The 16,888-nt window shown below is 32.2% G+C and overlaps 3 protein-coding genes across 3 annotated transcripts; all 3 read right to left on the bottom strand.

Moving 5' to 3' along the window:
- Positions 1 to 1,297: 1,297 nt before the first annotated feature.
- LOC103484019 (3-ketoacyl-CoA synthase 6-like) lies at positions 1,298 to 3,206 on the bottom strand. The gene has a single exon (XM_008440908.3). The coding sequence runs from the start codon at positions 2,795 to 2,797 to the stop codon at positions 1,325 to 1,327; it is 1,473 nt and encodes a 490-aa protein (XP_008439130.1). The 5' UTR covers positions 2,798 to 3,206; the 3' UTR covers positions 1,298 to 1,324.
- A 5,559-nt stretch (positions 3,207 to 8,765) lies between these two features.
- On the bottom strand, positions 8,766 to 10,602 carry LOC103484018 (3-ketoacyl-CoA synthase 5-like). Its single transcript, XM_008440907.3, has one exon. It carries the CDS (start codon positions 10,437 to 10,439, stop codon positions 8,988 to 8,990), a length of 1,452 nt encoding a protein of 483 aa, XP_008439129.2. The 5' UTR covers positions 10,440 to 10,602; the 3' UTR covers positions 8,766 to 8,987.
- A 2,760-nt stretch (positions 10,603 to 13,362) lies between these two features.
- On the bottom strand, positions 13,363 to 16,756 carry LOC103484017 (uncharacterized). The gene is made up of 3 exons (XM_008440905.3): positions 15,441 to 16,756; positions 14,592 to 14,740; positions 13,363 to 13,941 (listed from the first exon to the last, which is right to left on the bottom strand). The coding sequence occupies exons 1-3, from the start codon at positions 16,362 to 16,364 to the stop codon at positions 13,692 to 13,694; spliced, it is 1,323 nt and encodes a 440-aa protein (XP_008439127.1). The 5' UTR covers positions 16,365 to 16,756; the 3' UTR covers positions 13,363 to 13,691.
- Positions 16,757 to 16,888: the final 132 nt, after the last annotated feature.

Raw genomic sequence — 16,888 nt, 5'->3', positions numbered from 1 at the left:
CTCTAATTAACTTGAGTAACCTCTCTTTCTTAGTTCATGAGAGTGGTTTTGTTGTTCCAGATTATCGAGTGATGATGGTGAGAAATAATCTTTCCTCGTCCCAATCTTAGAATGATCATAACATTCCTTGCCGTTCACATTTTTTTAAGACTTGAATGAAAGGAAGAGAAGAAAATTATTGACAACAACAGGGCGATCAATGAAAGATAGGAAAAGGGAAAAAAGGAAAGAGACATGTTGCATGAGTGACACAAGTTCATCATCTCCTAAATGTTAAATAGAGTCTTTGATCATTTATTAAAACCTATAAACTCATTTGATACAAACGACAAACCTCATAGATATAAAAAAAAATATATCTAGTTTGTTAACAATGATAATTCAGAATGTCGTTTCACTATATTTAATTTTAATTAAGTATCTCGTTGGTCACTTATTTCCACACTTGTTAATTCATGGACCCCTTGAACCATTCTATTACCATTGAACTCACAATGATAATTGTCATTTTTATGGCAAAACCAACAAAAAAAAAATGTTATAGTAAAAATGTTGGACATGGCTAAAAGTGATTTGTTTCCTAATATCTAATTAGGGAAATTCAATTCGATTTCCATCACAAAGGCATTAAAATGAAAGTAATACCTTTGAAACGGTTATGAGAAAAATAAGTTACAATTAATTACTTGACGCCTTAAGTTAATATTCAAATTAATAATTGAAGTAACAATATGAATAACCGAAAAGACAATTGGTAATCCAGCTCGCTATCCAAACATCAAATTGAAGAGAATCACACAAGTATATAACTTATCAAAAATCAACTATCTTGAATTATATAACTTTTACAAGATAAATGTTTAGACTTCCCCTAAACCACTTGATGTGTGAATAAGGAATTCAATCTAAACTCTCCCTAGATTATATGTTTTATGCTTTTCAAACAAGTGACTCACAATGCCACAAACAAAGTGTTCAATACCACACAAACTGAGTACTTCGTACAAGACTTTCTGTCTTCTAATCACATCTATATCACACAGCAACCAAAAACCAAAACCAATCTCATAAATTTATTAATAAATATTAACCAACTTGAGAGAATATACAGTAACAACCACAACCAACTGAATATCTTTATTAATAAACATTAACCATATATTTATTAATAAATATTAACTCAACGTAATAACTAAATTTAAATAAATATAAACTATAAAGAATTTATGTTCCAATTTTTTTCTTTATTAAAATAAGCAAAAAAAAAAAAAAAGAAGAGAAGAAGAAGAAGAAGATAAAAGTAGATTAATAATGCCATTAAGATCTAAGTTGATGGGCCTAAGATGGGATACTGATCGATCACATCGGCCCATGGATCGTTACTGGACTCTCCTAAAATGGGCCGAATACACTCCCAAATCAAACTAACACATTTGGGCCCAGTACCCATCCCAATCTGCCAAACTTTATCTCCTTTTTCAACTCTTTCTTTAGCTTCCAAGTACGCAAGTTCATACCACAGCGCCGATGACGACTGATTCCCAAATCTATGCAGAGTCATCAATGCCGCTTCCACTTCCTTATCGTTCAGCTTCAGCACTTTTCCTATCGCCCTTATCACCGCACCCCCCGACACCGGCAAGCAAAAATGTTGAATCACCCTCTTGAAATTGGGTATGTAAATTTCTTGCGATTTGTCCACGAATCGCTTTCGTAGCCTCGAAACGACGTGCCGGAGTTTCTCAGACAGCGGCAATATTGAAGAACCCAGAAGGGTTATGTTGATCCGGAGTGTTTCGGGGAAAACCTGAAGTGTATCTCTTGTTACAGAGACGCCGAGTTTTCCTTCCATGTCCTCTTCGCGTATGGCTGAAAAGTAACTTCTATCATCGTAGGATGTCTGTGTTCTAAGGGTTTTAAATAGTTTATATTTTGAAAATAATTTCGCCTCTTTTCTGTTGGTGAGTAAAATAGCCGCACCGCCCATACGGAAGTAGCAATTGAGGATTAGTCTGGAGTGTTCCTTTCCTGCATACCAACCGTTTGATAAAATTTCTGTACTAAGTACAACAGCATTTGAGTTTTCGTGTACTTGAAGAAGATTTTCAGCTAAATGAATGGCAACAGCACTTGCACTGCACCCCATTCCAGAGAGGTTATAGCTTTTAATATCACTTCTCATGGAATATTTGTTGACGACTATGGATGACAGAGAAGGAGAAGGGCAAAAGCCACTGCAATTAACAATAAGAATATCAATGTCGCAAGGAGAGAGATGGGTTTTGGTTAAAAGATCGTCCATTACAGGAAATAGTACCATATGGACTTCATGAATGGATTCTTGTTGATGGGTTTTGGGTGGTATGAAATGCAGGGCTGGAGGGAGGCATGTTTGTTCACTCTGTCCAGAAGATTTGAGAGTTTTGGCCATGAAACTGAGGCTGTTTTTGTCGAAAGTATTCATCAACGTTGCATTTTCGAGGAAAAGAGAGAAGGGAACCCTGCAGAAGCTTGGTGGTTTGAGGCATGAGAAGTCAACTAAATAGACAGGACGAGGAGCACTCAGAATGGGAAGCTTAATGATGTATTTGCAGAAAGTATAAGAAGACAATAGGAGGAAGAAATAGAAAATGGGATTCCATCCATTTAAGAAAATATACGCTTCCATGAAAACGAGGAGAATGAGAATGAAGAAGTTTTGAAGTTGGAAGAAAGACGAGAGAATGCGTATCAACAATTGAGTGGAATGGAGGGAAGTGCAGCCATGGTTTTGCTTGAGCTTTGGAGCAGATTCCATTGGTTATGGAAGAGAGATTTGTGTTGGAATGGAGAAATTGGAATCCGATGTAGGTATGGACTTCAGGTTTTAGCGAAGAAGGCAACACCGATAGTTGAAATATAAAGGTAGGTAGAGAATGAAGAGACAAATAATTGAATGAGTTACTCAAGGGAAGGGATGTGTTAAATACTCGATCAGAGAGTAGTGTTCAAAGAAAATGGGGAAGATAACATATTTATATATACACTGTCGAGGGTTGGCGATTCAAACTTTTGAATCACAAGGGTTGTGGTTACCAGTCTAGTACAATGTTATTGAGGTAGCCAATATTTGACAGAAAAGTAATGCTATTTGATTCTTCTCTATTTTTTTTTATAGATTTGCATTCTATATCAAGTTGGTTTCTACATTTGGGTTTTGTATCTAGTTAAACCTAGTTTTTATAATTTTACATTTTTAATCTTCCTATTATATCTACTAATTAAGCCATAAGTAGGCAAGTTTTTTAAATCTTTATTAAACTATTGTGTTAACTACAAATGAAAAATGGAGGAAGAAGAATTTAAAAGGCACATTCTAAAAACTCAGGACAAATTGAGTTTATTGGTTCAAAATTTTATCATTATAGATACAAATTGAAAAACAATCAATATTTTCTTTAGTAAATACTAGTTTGTTTTGTAATATTTAAAAATGTAAAAATAAAAATATATACATATATATATATATATAAACCTCTAGTACTATTTAATATGGAAGGAACCATTAAGAAGTGAGAGTAAGGGTGATATTGAAAAAAGGAAAAGATAATGTCAAGTCAACCTTGTCATTCATTATGTTTTAAAAATATTGGATTTATGGGAGATCCATTCTCATTATTTCATATAAAAATATAAAAATATTTTTAAAATAAGAAGAAACTAAATTTGACACGTGACAAATTACAATTAGATAATTTAGTGAGATGTATTGAAATAGGTGATGACACGACAAATTAGTCCTACATTCTTGTTAATTTTATTTTTACTTAACATGTCATCAAATAATGTATTTATTTTGTAGCAAACAATGAATGAAGGTAGTTGGAAATATTTTTATTCTACTATAGTACTAAAAAATTTCTTTGTTTAAGATCATCAAACTATTCTCTTTAAACTTTTATTATTATTATTATTAATACGCACATATGTATTTCTCATTTTGGCACCATTTCCCTAAAGCTTATTTTATTTAATTAAGGGTTTGTATAACTCAAATCTAATATTTTGATAAGTTGTTATAGAATTGTGTATCTCTTTCTGTTCCACATTTTCTAATTCTTTTAGGTTTTTTCAAGTGTATTTAGCAAACTGACGAGTACATTCAACTTGATTAAACCAAATGATCATGTATGATGTAAAAAAGTTTAGATATGGAAATAATCAAAGAATTAAAAGAATCTTAAAAGTCAAAACCTTTATTAACTCAAAATGTAGTCTAGACATGTTTCTGATAAGCTTTACTTGAAGATAATTATTAATTTTGTATGGACCGCAAACAGACTACAAATTAAGTGATCGTCTCAGCAGGATACAACAACTAACTTTTATATAATTGCAACCTCAAACTAATCAGATCTAACCAAGACTCTGGATACTTGTTCCCATCTCATATCAAAGAACAAATGAAAGAGAAAAAAAATCACAGAGTTCTTCAATTTGAAATGAGATACTACAAATGAAGAACCAAGTTGCTTCATTATTTAGGCTAGTTAGTAGCTCTCCAAAACACAAATCAAATCAAACAAAAAAAGGTTGAAATATTAGTCAAATTTAATTCAATTGAGTTGTTGGTTTTTTTTTTCTTTTTATCAAAATCAAATACAGCACATTCAAATTGAAGAAACTATCATGAAACATCATTTTTCATTTGCTTTCAATCGGATGTGAAAGTTTCTCACTGTTAATTTATGGTGGGTTTGAAAAATACTTTTAGGTGTTTAATTTAAAAAATAAGTCATTTTGAAAAAACAGAGTATTCAACGACCATTTAAAACAGCTCTAAGTGTATTTTCAAAAGCTTTCTATTTATTGAAGGGATGATAATCTACGCAATTCGATCTATTTTTTAAAGAATTTCAAAGTAATTATCGAAGTTTGACTTTTTTTTCACTATAAATATCCAATATTTTTTATTACGAGGATAATACATAAATGTTAGTATGAGGCAAATCATTTAAATAATATATATATATATATATATATATATATATATATATATATATATATATATATATATATATATATATATATATATATGCAAGTTGTAAACAATTTTTTAAAATGAGTAATTGAAATAATGAAGGGACAACCCCCTCCCCAATTCACCCACCCATTCTCTCATCTCTTTATTTATAGTTAATGCTCTCTGATCTATATATCCATCTACTCTCTGATCACTCCCCCCAACAGTCCCTACCCCCTAAGTCAATGCCCTTCCTTCATGGTTGGAGAATATATATATATATATATATATATATATATATATATATATATATATATTTTGTTCTCACCATTGTTTTAGGAATCATGCCTTTTGATTTAGTCATATCAGTAAACTTCAAAAATCAAACAAAAGTGATTGGAGGAAACAATTGTTGAGTGTCACAAAGAGTACGTAGTCGACAACTTATGTATTTCATAACATGATTTTTGGTCGAGCTCTATCAAACAACCAATTGTACTTTATCAATTGGTGTGCAAACACATCCATTCAACACTAATATTTGATTAATTTAGTCTAAGTCCTCCTTCAATTCAACGTTAAGTGTTTGCAATGGCAACATCTTGTTGCATTAAGATTCAATCCAACTCTGTTTATTTTCGATGGAAATAAAATGTACTTTAAATGAGAACTAATTAAACTTATATGTGAACTACATCTACAAAAGACCTATGTGATATATATAGGATAAAGTGTCAAATTTATGTGATTCATATATATGAATTTAGTTGCATGGCTAATTGCAAAGTTTATTTAAGTTATTTAGAGGAGAATTGAATACTATCCAATATATCCAGGTCCTAAGATTTCTTTTTTATTTGAAGATAGTTGGATATCAAAAGATGTCAAACATATAAGTTTAAGAAATTTTGGATATTATCCAGTAAAACAGAAGGTATACATAGATTTTTAACATTACCTTCCCTTGAACATGAATATACATTCAACTAAATATACATTTTTTCCTTCTTAAATTAAATCTTAATTTATTCTAAATAAAACATCATTTACAATTTCTTAAAAAAAACATTTACAATTGAAATATAATATATATACAGTAAACTGAGAATAAAAACAATACTAAATTAATAAATATGAAACATCATTTTTTAAACATTATAAATTCAATTTAGAAAAACAAGTTATGCACTAATAGAAAATAAATGCAATGCTCCAAACCTAGACGTTACAATACACATAATTTTAATTCAAATTTGGGAAACGGCCCTTTAGGCATTAAAATTGTCCACAACAATAATATATTTTTTTTTCTATTGCGGATTGGTTAGTCGTACAATGGATAGTTGGGAAAGTGAGAACTTTATTTTTCCCACCAAATAAGAAATTTTCAATTAATTTCTGACATCACATAAACCAATAAAAAAAATGAACTCTCTCATAAAATACTAATAAAAATAAAAATATGTATTTTTTTCTCAAATAAAAAAATAATATGAGGTGATGTTATTGCAAATGTATGTGTAGAACAGGGTAGGATGGGCAGTATTCAATGAGGTGGTCAAACACTTCTATATATTTTTATGTTCAAAATAAGGAATTCCATCGTACCATTTCATATCTTTTATTGTTTTCCACTAAATAAATTTTAACTAAGTTTTTAATTAGAAAGTAAATTATTGAAAATTCTTAAAATTGTGGAAATATTTATAAAATATAACAAAATTTTCTATTCTATTAATGGTTCATTTTGTTATATTTGTAAATGTCATATTTAAAATATGTTTGATTAGTTTAGTTTGTGGTTGACTAGTATCATTTTCTTATATTTATGGATAAGTTATTATTTCTAATAAATAGAGACTTATCTAGTAAGGGTAAAAGGTCTGTGTCCCTCAACTTGAAAGCTTATTTATTGTAGACATGTGGTAAAATTATTAATTTTAGGTTTGAATTGATATAACCAACAAAGTTTGAGTATAAATTAATATTTGTATTTGAAGTAATAATGCACAAGGTATGTATCTAAATAAACATATTATGAGTGTTTAGACCAATAAATTGGAAAGTAGTAATTGTGAATTCTAGTCATTATTCGCTCAAGGAGTTCATGAGTCTCATAATTTAAAAAAACATTAATTTTACGACTTATTAGTTCATTCGCAACCTCACAATTTCTTAAACTTCAAAGATGATCGAAATTTTGCAACTTCACTCTTTGTTCACATTCTCCCATTCAAAATTTACATAATTATAATTGTTATGGGGTATTCTGGATCGAAGTGCAAAATGAAAAAAATTGGAAACAAATCAGTAAGCAAGAGAACTAGGCTCGGCTTGCACCACACGATTGGGCTCTCACAGACCGAGGTCGAGCCTCAATGGTCAAGGCAAGATAAAAGCCCAAAGGGGTGCTTTCCAACCAAGGCTCAGCCCAGCAAAGGTTAAGCCCAAACAAAGTAGTAGCAAGTCGGCTCGGGTCTACAAACTCAAAGATTCCATATGGTACAACATAGTGGAGGCGAGCCCATTCTAAAGCTGAGGCTATATAAGAAATGACCATGTCCTCCTATTGGGAGAAGGATTAGGGGCGTGGAAACTCTATAAAAGGGACAATCTGAGTACATAAATAGGTAACCGAAAAGTTTTGATTTGACTTCAATACTATAATTCACTTGTTGCCTTAGGTGTCAAGCCATTTTTCTTTGTTTTGCAGGTTTTCTCTTTTCTTAAAATACAAATTCAATGATGTTGTCACATAAAGATTATGTGTATTTTCCTTCGTCAAAATTTGACATCAACAATCGTAAAACTTTCAATCTTGCTTTTTCAAGAATATATTCATTATTGGTGGCCAGACACAACAATGAATCAACCACATGCCACCCCAACAATAATGAATCAACCACGTGTCTTTTTAGGATGGATAGATTTTTTGGTGAAATATTTTGTGTGCACACCTTTGTTTGAAAGATATATCATATGTTTGGAAATAATTCAATTTTTATGTTTGGTAACTTTTAAATTTTTTTTGAACATACATGTGACCTTGTAAACTTTGAAGTTTGGATTGATTAAATCAATACCAAATATTAGCATGTCATGTATGATGTTTTACTATATAAATTTTTTGTTTTAGTCAAGACAGAAGAAAATAAAAGTACTAAAACGAATAAAGTTTTTCTAAAAGAAACAATTGAAAAATATTGCGACGAAAACAAAAATCGGCACATTGATCATGTGACAAAACGACAAAAATGTTGCAAAGTTACTGTCGATGCATTATGTGGAGTTTTAACATTTGGTCGCAACCTACGACGTTATTATAAATGTTGCATAATACAACTTTCACTCCCTACTTCGCAAACTACGACGTTTTTACATTCATCATAGAAAGCGGCAAATGTATAAATATGTCATATTGTAAATTTTTTTGCAAAAAGTCTTTAGCAACTATGATTCGCTAATATTCCTTGTGGCGGTTATTTTTTCCTCTATAAAGATAATAATATGTGACAAAATAGAAACATTAGGGATAGATTTTCTTTTGTCTTTTAAGACTTTTTTTTTTTGAAAACCGTTAACCATTATTATCTGTATTCAATGTTTAATCTAATAAATAAATAAAAAGAAAGAAGGGATCTATCCTCCATGATATTTCCATTCATATCAGAGTTTAACTTGATGTTCTATATCAACCTATTGACTCAAAAACATTAAAGATGATTTCCTTATATTCTATGAGTTCAGCCACATGAGTCTAAATCATACATTAACACATATACTCATTTCCATTTTTGGTTACTCCATAGCTGCAAGAATTTCCGATCACACAACAATATGAAAATTTTCTATGCTCTATATCTCAATTTAATTATTTATGGTCACATTAGCCTACTGCTAAAGATTTTCAAAATCCCATATTTGTTGAATAAATATCTCAATACCATACTTCATGTTAAGTGCGACGGTCGAGAGATTTGTAGTGTTAGGCTGATGGGCCTAGAATTGGATACCGATCAATTACATCGGCCCATGGTTCATTATTGGACTCTCCAGAAATGGGCCGAATACACTCCCAAATCAAGCTAACACATTTGGGCCCAGTGCCCATTCCAATTTGCCACACTCTATCTCCTTTTTCAACTCTTTCTTTAGCTTCCAAATAAGCAAGTTCATACCACAACGAAGAAGACGATTGGTTCCCGAATCTATGAAGAGTCGTCAATGCCGCTTCCACATCCTTATCGTTAAGCTTCAGCACTTTTCCGATCTCCCTTATCACTGCACCCCCCGACACCGGCAAGCAAAAATGCTGAATCGCCGTCTTAAAATTCGGAATGTAAATTTCTTGCCATTTGTCCAAGAATCGCTTTCTTAGCCTCGAAACCCCATGTCGTAGTTTCTCCGACAACGGCAAAATTGAAGCACCCAGAATCGTTATGTTTGATCTGAGAGTTTCTCCGGAGACCTGAACTACACCCTTTGTCAGAGTGACGCCAAGATTTCCGTCCTTGTCCTCTTCGCGTATGGCTGAAAGGTGACATTTGTCATCGAAAGCTCTCTGTGTTCTAAGCGTTTTAATTAGTTTATATTTTGAAGATTCTTTCGCTCGTGTTTTGTTAGAGAGCAGAATAGCTGCACTGCCCATTCGGAATAGGCAATTAATGGCCAATTTAGAGCGTTCATTTCCTGCATACCAACCGGTCGACAAAATTTCTGTACTAAGCACGACTGCATATGAGTTTTGATGAACTTGAAGAAGATTTTCAGCTAATTGAATAGCTATTGCACTTGCACTGCACCCCATCCCAGAGAGATTATAGCTCTTAATATCACTTCTCATGGAATATTTGTTGATAACTATGGATGACAGAGAAGGAGAAGGGCAAAAGCCACTGCAATTGACAATAAGAATATCGATATCAGAAGAAGAGAGATGGGTTTTGGTTAAAAGGTCATCCATGACAGGAAATAGAACCATATGAACTTCATTGATGGATTCCTGTTGATGGGTTTTGTGTGGAATGAAGTGTAAGGCTGGAGGAAGACATGTTTGTTCACTTAGTCCAGAAGATCTGAGAGTTTTCTCCATGAAACAGAGGCTATCCTTATTGAAGGTATCAAGCAACATTGCATTTTGAAGGAAAGTTGAGAAAAGAACTGTGCAGGAGGTGGGTGGTTTGAGGCATGAGAAGTCAACTAAATAGACCGAAGGTGAAGGTTTGATGATGATGATGAAGATGACGTAACTAGAAAGTAAGAGGAAGATATGGAGAATGGGAGTCCATCCTTTTAAAAACATATATGTTTCCAAGAAAAGTATGAGAATGAGAAAGAATAAATTCTGAAGTTGAAGGAAAATCAAGTGAAGGTGACTGAACAATTGAGTGGAAGAGAGGACAGTGTCACCATGGCTGACCTCGGGAGCAGATTCCATTTCTTATGGAGAGGAAAAGTACACAACTTGGTTTAATACTGATTTTTCCGTTGTGTATTGAGCTCATATAGATACAACCAATGTGCTATATATATATATATAGAAAAAACTATCCATTTTATTTTCGGTTGTTTCTTTATAAAAATTAAATTTAGTACCTTTCGGAGTAGATATATGGATAGTCCTTCCTTAGGTATTGGTCACAGAGGGGGCACGCACTAGGATAGGGTAGGAAGAGGGATGAAGTTACATCTTCTTTGTTAAAAACATTTGAGTGTCTTTTCACCTCATTTAAGAAAGGTACAATAGTTTAATTTTTAACCAAATTTAGAAAACCAAACACAATTTTTTAAAGTTATTGTCTTAGTTTTTAAAAGAAATCGTTTTTTGAACCACTAGTAATACAAAAAGAAATTTAGAGATGAAAACGAACTCAATAAACTTAATTTTCAAAGTCAAAAACTCAAAAACTAAATTATTATCAAATATTTAATGAAATGGTCGTATAAATAAAAAAGTTCTCCTTATGGTCATAAAAGTGGATGTGAAAGTTATATTAAATGTGTATATGCTCTATACCATTTTTCAAATCTTTTCATTAAGTACTCATCTAAGAATTCTTGTTTCGGAAGAAAGAGCAATAAAATCCAAGAATATTTTAGGTTTAAGAATGCCACTTTTAAGTCTGGTTTGAAGCTGTGGGTGTTGAGAGGTTGGCATACAATTGAATTCTCAGTTAATAGTAATTAATTTATACTTGTTTTAGTTTACCAAACCCTATTCAAATCCATTTTTTTAATTTCTTCACCCTGCTCCTATCACAATCCAAATTCATACTATCACCAGTTAATCTTTTGAAAAACTAGAGTACATACGGCCAGAGTTTTCTTAAAAAATCGATTAATTACCAATAAATTAAAAACATATCTTGAATTAGATGAAAATTTCATCTTTTTCTTTTCAACTTTAGGATTAAAATTGATTGATTGGGATTATTCATTTACAATGAAATAAAATAAAAGTCCAAGAGAGATCTTGCCCATCTTCCAATGTTTAAAGTATGGAATGTGTTGATTGATAAAGGTAATATGATTTATAAACCCCATAGAAGTAAAGAAATAGGTACTATTTCCTTTGGTTACTTTCAATTAATATATTTAATGAATAAGTTGACATTAGTAACATTTAATCAATTAAAACTCTTCCAGTAAAAGAAAAGACTTAAAAAGCACATGCTCACCCATATACTAAGCTAATATATAGTGTATACTTGATGGAAATAATCTAAATTCTCTTTTAAGTATGTTTGGATCAATTTTTCAAATTTTTAATTTTGAAAATAAGTCATTTCAAAAAACTTGGAGGGTTTGGCATCTACTAAAAATAATTTTTAAAATGTATTTGAACTAGATTTTATCAAAAATATTTAAATAATAGTGATTTTTTTTACTTAATCAATTCAAAAAGACCCTTAATTTTCTTCAAAAATCAAAATTGATGGGTGAAAAAAATTTAATTTGATTCAACATGGAAATATTTATCATTTTGACCTTTTAGCTTTCAATTAGAGGTTGCCTTTATAGGTTAGAAATGCAATTAGGATAATTAAGAATTTGAAACGATGTTAAATTGCATGTAAAATCGAGGAGAACGAAAATGAGAATGTGAATTGTTAGAACAATAGAAAAAAGGGTACTTTGAAAACTTTGGACAGAAAATAAGTTTAGCTTACAAAACCAAGTCCAAAATGATCAATCCTAAGGTAGTTTTCATTCAATCATCCCGAACATATCCTTTAATGCTTGTTATTTTTTGTATGGAGTTCGAGATGAAAGTCCTAACTATTATTTCAAGCAAGGTCAACTAACCAAAAAGATCAAGACGCATTTACATCAACAAAAGACATAATTTTTTAAAAGAAAATTATTTTTATTTAATTCTGATTAATCAAGATTAAACTTTAAAAAGCTATTTTTGAAAGATTGTCAAACATATTATATTCAAAATTTTGTTCTTATTAAACCAAATACACACTTAAAACTCAAAACTAACTCTCAAATTTCAATTCTTAAAGAACTAAACTAACCCAAATAAAAAAAAAAAAAATCAAAGATTTGAATATCATTTTAGTATTCATATTAATAAAGTTTGTTTAATTTTAGTTCATATATTTTTTATTGTCTAATTTTAATCATTGTATTCTTAAATTTAGTTTGTTAAAATCAATTTTTACCAATATTAATTTGATAATAATAATATTTTTCATATTAAAAATAAAACATGTGAATATATTGTCCAAATTTTATAGTAAAAAGATTAGGTAAACTCAAAACTAACCCACAAATCTTTTAGGCCAAGAAGTAGAGTTCACAACTCTCTATTTCTAAACACCTTAGATAAAACAAGGAGTAGAGTTTACAACTTTCCACTTTAAAGAGAAAAAATTGGGCTGATGTACGTTTTTCCTATGGGACTGAAGCTATGCCCCAAAGAGACCTGCCCTGTAGTACAAGGTTCAAATTCTCCTATTAGATAGGAAATGGGGAGGGGAGCAAGGAGAATTTTCTCCTCCAATAAATAAAATTATATGAAAAGTCGAAACCAACCTAATCCTTAGGTTGAGTTATTTGAACAAAACAAAATTTAATATTAAATATCTAAAAAACCAAGAAGAACGAGAAGAAAGTAAAGAGTAGAGAAACTTGAGGATGCATGTATTATGTATCCTATTGTATATTACAAACGTGTCCAGATGATCTTGATATAGAGAAAAAAGATAAAGATATAAAAAGATCTATAGACTTTTGATATCATTTAAAGATAAAAATATAAAAGAAATAATAGTAAAGATACTTAGGAATATGTAATTCAAATTTCTATAACAAATTCGTTGTTTTGAAAGAAAAACAAGAACATAAACCTGTATTAGCAATGGCAGACCTGATATTTACAAAATAAGGTTACAGTTACAATGTTGGACCCAAAGTTGTTCATGATATCAATGCCCTCCACCATGAAAATTCCTGATGCGAAACAGAATAAGCCATGTCAACCAAAAATGAAAAACCACCAAAGAATGGTTCATCACTCTCATGAAACATGGGTTTACAAGGGGAAAGCCAAAATCAAACGAATTACACTACCAAATTAATCAGATATAACATTTGATCATGCTTTAGTTCTTAGTACAAAAATACGGGAAGGAGACACCATTCTCTTGCCAATCAGTATCAACTCCGAACTGGGAGTTGTTTATAGGAAGCCTTGAACCCCATGTCCGGCTCTCACTTCTCTGTAAATAGAAAGAGCTTCCTCCATAACCTTTGCTTGAGCAAGTAACTGAGCTCTTTTCTTTCCAGATGGGTGAGTTGATAGATAATCTCTCAGGGCAGACTCACCCGTCACCTTACCCAACCTCTCATATACCCTGGGCGCAACCCGAGGGTCGTATCCAGCAGAGGCCATCAAGAGCAGACCAATGTAATCTGCTTCCATTTCCATCCTGAATCCATAGAAATGTTTGAAAATATTAGACTGCAAACTCAGCCCATCGGTAGATGGATAGAGTACTTCAGGAATTCAATTGTTTTGTTTTAATAATAAATACGCAAACGACATTTTTCACTTGATAATGGTTGGGCATCTGAAGGAAAAAATAGTACTACTCTAAACAAATCCAGAATCCACCTCATCAAGAATCATTGTGAACGCCCTTCAAGTATTTTTAGATGCTTGAACTAGAATTTCTTATAAGACTTTTGATTAAGAAAGCAAAGCCGAAAGGAGGAATGTACTTGGCCTTTAAATTTCTCTACAGATGACCAATGCCTGGTAATTTAATGTCTCGAGATTAACTTGCAAGTAACCAAAAAAAGAAACTTTTATAGCTGTGGTAATGCTAGATAATTGTTGACAGCCATTCCCATCAAGCCTTTGTTCATCAAATGAAGATTTACCTTCTACAACCATTTTTTTCCATGTCGTGAAGAACAGAAATACATAGAACAAACAAAGATAGCATGAAGTTGACAAAATAACATGTTTGCGCGTACATACACATCTATTAAAATCAAGCAAACAAGTAAACCTACCATGAACTATACTAAATCAACATAACAAATAAAGATATAAAGAAAAGAACTCTGAACTGACCTTCTAGAGAAAGGAAGCCTCAAGAACAGAGTTGACATAGTGTTGACAATATCAGGCATGACGAACTGATAAAGGATAATTTGCAGAACGGCAAATCCCAGGTTCTTCGTGATACCCTCTGCAGCATGTCGAGCCACAGCATGGGCCACCTAATTAATGAAAACAAGATCTAAAGGTAATAGCCTGAAGGTACAGGTCTGGCACTTTACCTTGAAAAGGCAAGACTCACAAAATAAGGCAGACCTCAGACACGTGCCTTGTGTGAAGCCTCAAGGCGCAAACCTTGGGCCTTAGGGCATTTCATTACTTTTTTTTTATAAAAATAGTAACAATTAGAATTTTTCCATCTTAATTCACTACAAATCTTAATTCACTACAAAAAATCAAATTTACGAAACTAAAATGCTAAATTTCTTGTATTTAGGGGCTTATTTTCGTATTTCCACGTGAGGTATGTTTCTTTCTTAACGTAGTACTTTTATATATAGCGTGCCACACAAACACCTTGCACTTAAGCCCAGAAAACTATTCCGCTCTATTGCAACAAAAAACATTAAAGCATGATTATAAAGGTAGAGCTAAGTGAAAGCTTGCAAGTTAAAGAACAAAAATATTGATATTGATGTCAATAGAATATGTGGTCGATGACTCAATAAGATGAAGAATAAGAGAAAACGATGGCGATTCGAACTCACCATATCAAAATTTATCGTAAAAACATTCATATAATTTTTCATAGATGCATTATTTCCAAGAAACAACTCAATCATATAGATAATGATTATGGAAGAAAAATGTGTAGCTTTCGTTGTGATTGTTGCATTTGATTTATGATACCATATAACATACCTCATGACCAATAATAGTAGCAATTTCTGCATCATTTGTGAAGTGCTCAAGCAAGCCAGTGAAAACAACAATTTTCCCACCAGGCAAGCAAAATGCATTAACAACTGGCTCATTCACCACCAAAACCTCCCAATTCAATCCATCCAAATGCGAGGTATTTGGTTGGGACCCCTGACCCTTCTTTCGACTGTGCTCAACCCATTTGTCATCCAGAATCTCATCTTCACGGTACCATTTACCTTCCAACTTCTCATTCCCAGAATCTCTAAGCGCAATCAATGTCTCATGGCCACTCCCTTCAGGAGCTCCAATCACAGCCTCTGATGCATAGCCTAAATCACTCCACACATTCTCTTGCCTCAACCCTCTTTGTAATGCCTCAATAATATCCTTAGCAATCAATCTTATTCTCACACTTTCTGGGTGTATAGCAGGCAATATTTTACCCTTGAAAGCTGCTTTCATTTGCTCAAATTCAGACTCTCCAATCTTCCTCTCCATTGGTTTGGACAACAGCACAAAATGCCTTCGTTTCGTATAAGGTATGGTCTCTAAATTCCCGTAATACACAGTGATAAAAACTCCCGAACCCGCCACCACAACAATCAATAAAGTTCTTGGATCTTGAAACCATCGCCGAGGTCCTCTTGGCTTAAAATGCTGGACACGGTAGCGATCGACATAGTAAAATCTCTTCGAATCACCGAAGAAGGGATTGTATCGTCTCCTGATCTCCCCAAATCTTTGTACAATTGGAGAAACCGATTGAAACCCATGAGAATTAGAAGTTTTCCCAGATGGAAACGAATACCCAGTATGGGAAATTCTTGATCTAGAACCTTGAATTAAATCTTTGGGAAAAATCTTTGAAGACAAATTCCGAAATGCATCGAATACAAACTTCGATTTTCTAGAGCAATTCATATCTCTAGATTAAAACACATGTGGAAGTCCAATAAACCAGATTGAATCAGAAACTAGTTCTCTCATGAATATTTGTATTCATTTCCGTGAAAAGTAAAATGAAAATGGGAGAAAAGAAACAAGAGAAGAGGGGGTTGAAAAGTAATAGAAAATTGTAACCTTGAATACCCGATTGAGGCTTGAAGAAGGGAAGCAATATGGGTTGATCCAGATTTATCTGGAAGTTTTTGGTAGTAAGAAGCCTACGGTGGCGACTGCGGGGGGTGATGGTAGCGGTGGCAAAAACCCACCGCATGAGTAGCTCAGCATCTTAATACATTAGGTAGGTTTCAAGTCGAGAATCTTCTACTCAAGTTCCCAACAAAAAATAATACCTTTTCATTCTTTGTTCCTCATCTTATCCCCAATGTTACATTAAACTTTTGTAAATGTAAATATCAAGTTTTGGTTTTTATGAAAATGCCATCCATAAAAATTTCCAAAAACTTTATGAGAGTAGTAGAAACTAAAATTACTTACTCCGT

The sequence above is a fragment of the Cucumis melo genome, chromosome 6, assembly GCF_025177605.1.
Source record: "Cucumis melo cultivar AY chromosome 6, USDA_Cmelo_AY_1.0, whole genome shotgun sequence".
Taxonomy (NCBI): domain Eukaryota; kingdom Viridiplantae; phylum Streptophyta; class Magnoliopsida; order Cucurbitales; family Cucurbitaceae; genus Cucumis; species Cucumis melo.
This window is presented reverse-complemented; position numbering and strand designations above follow the sequence as displayed.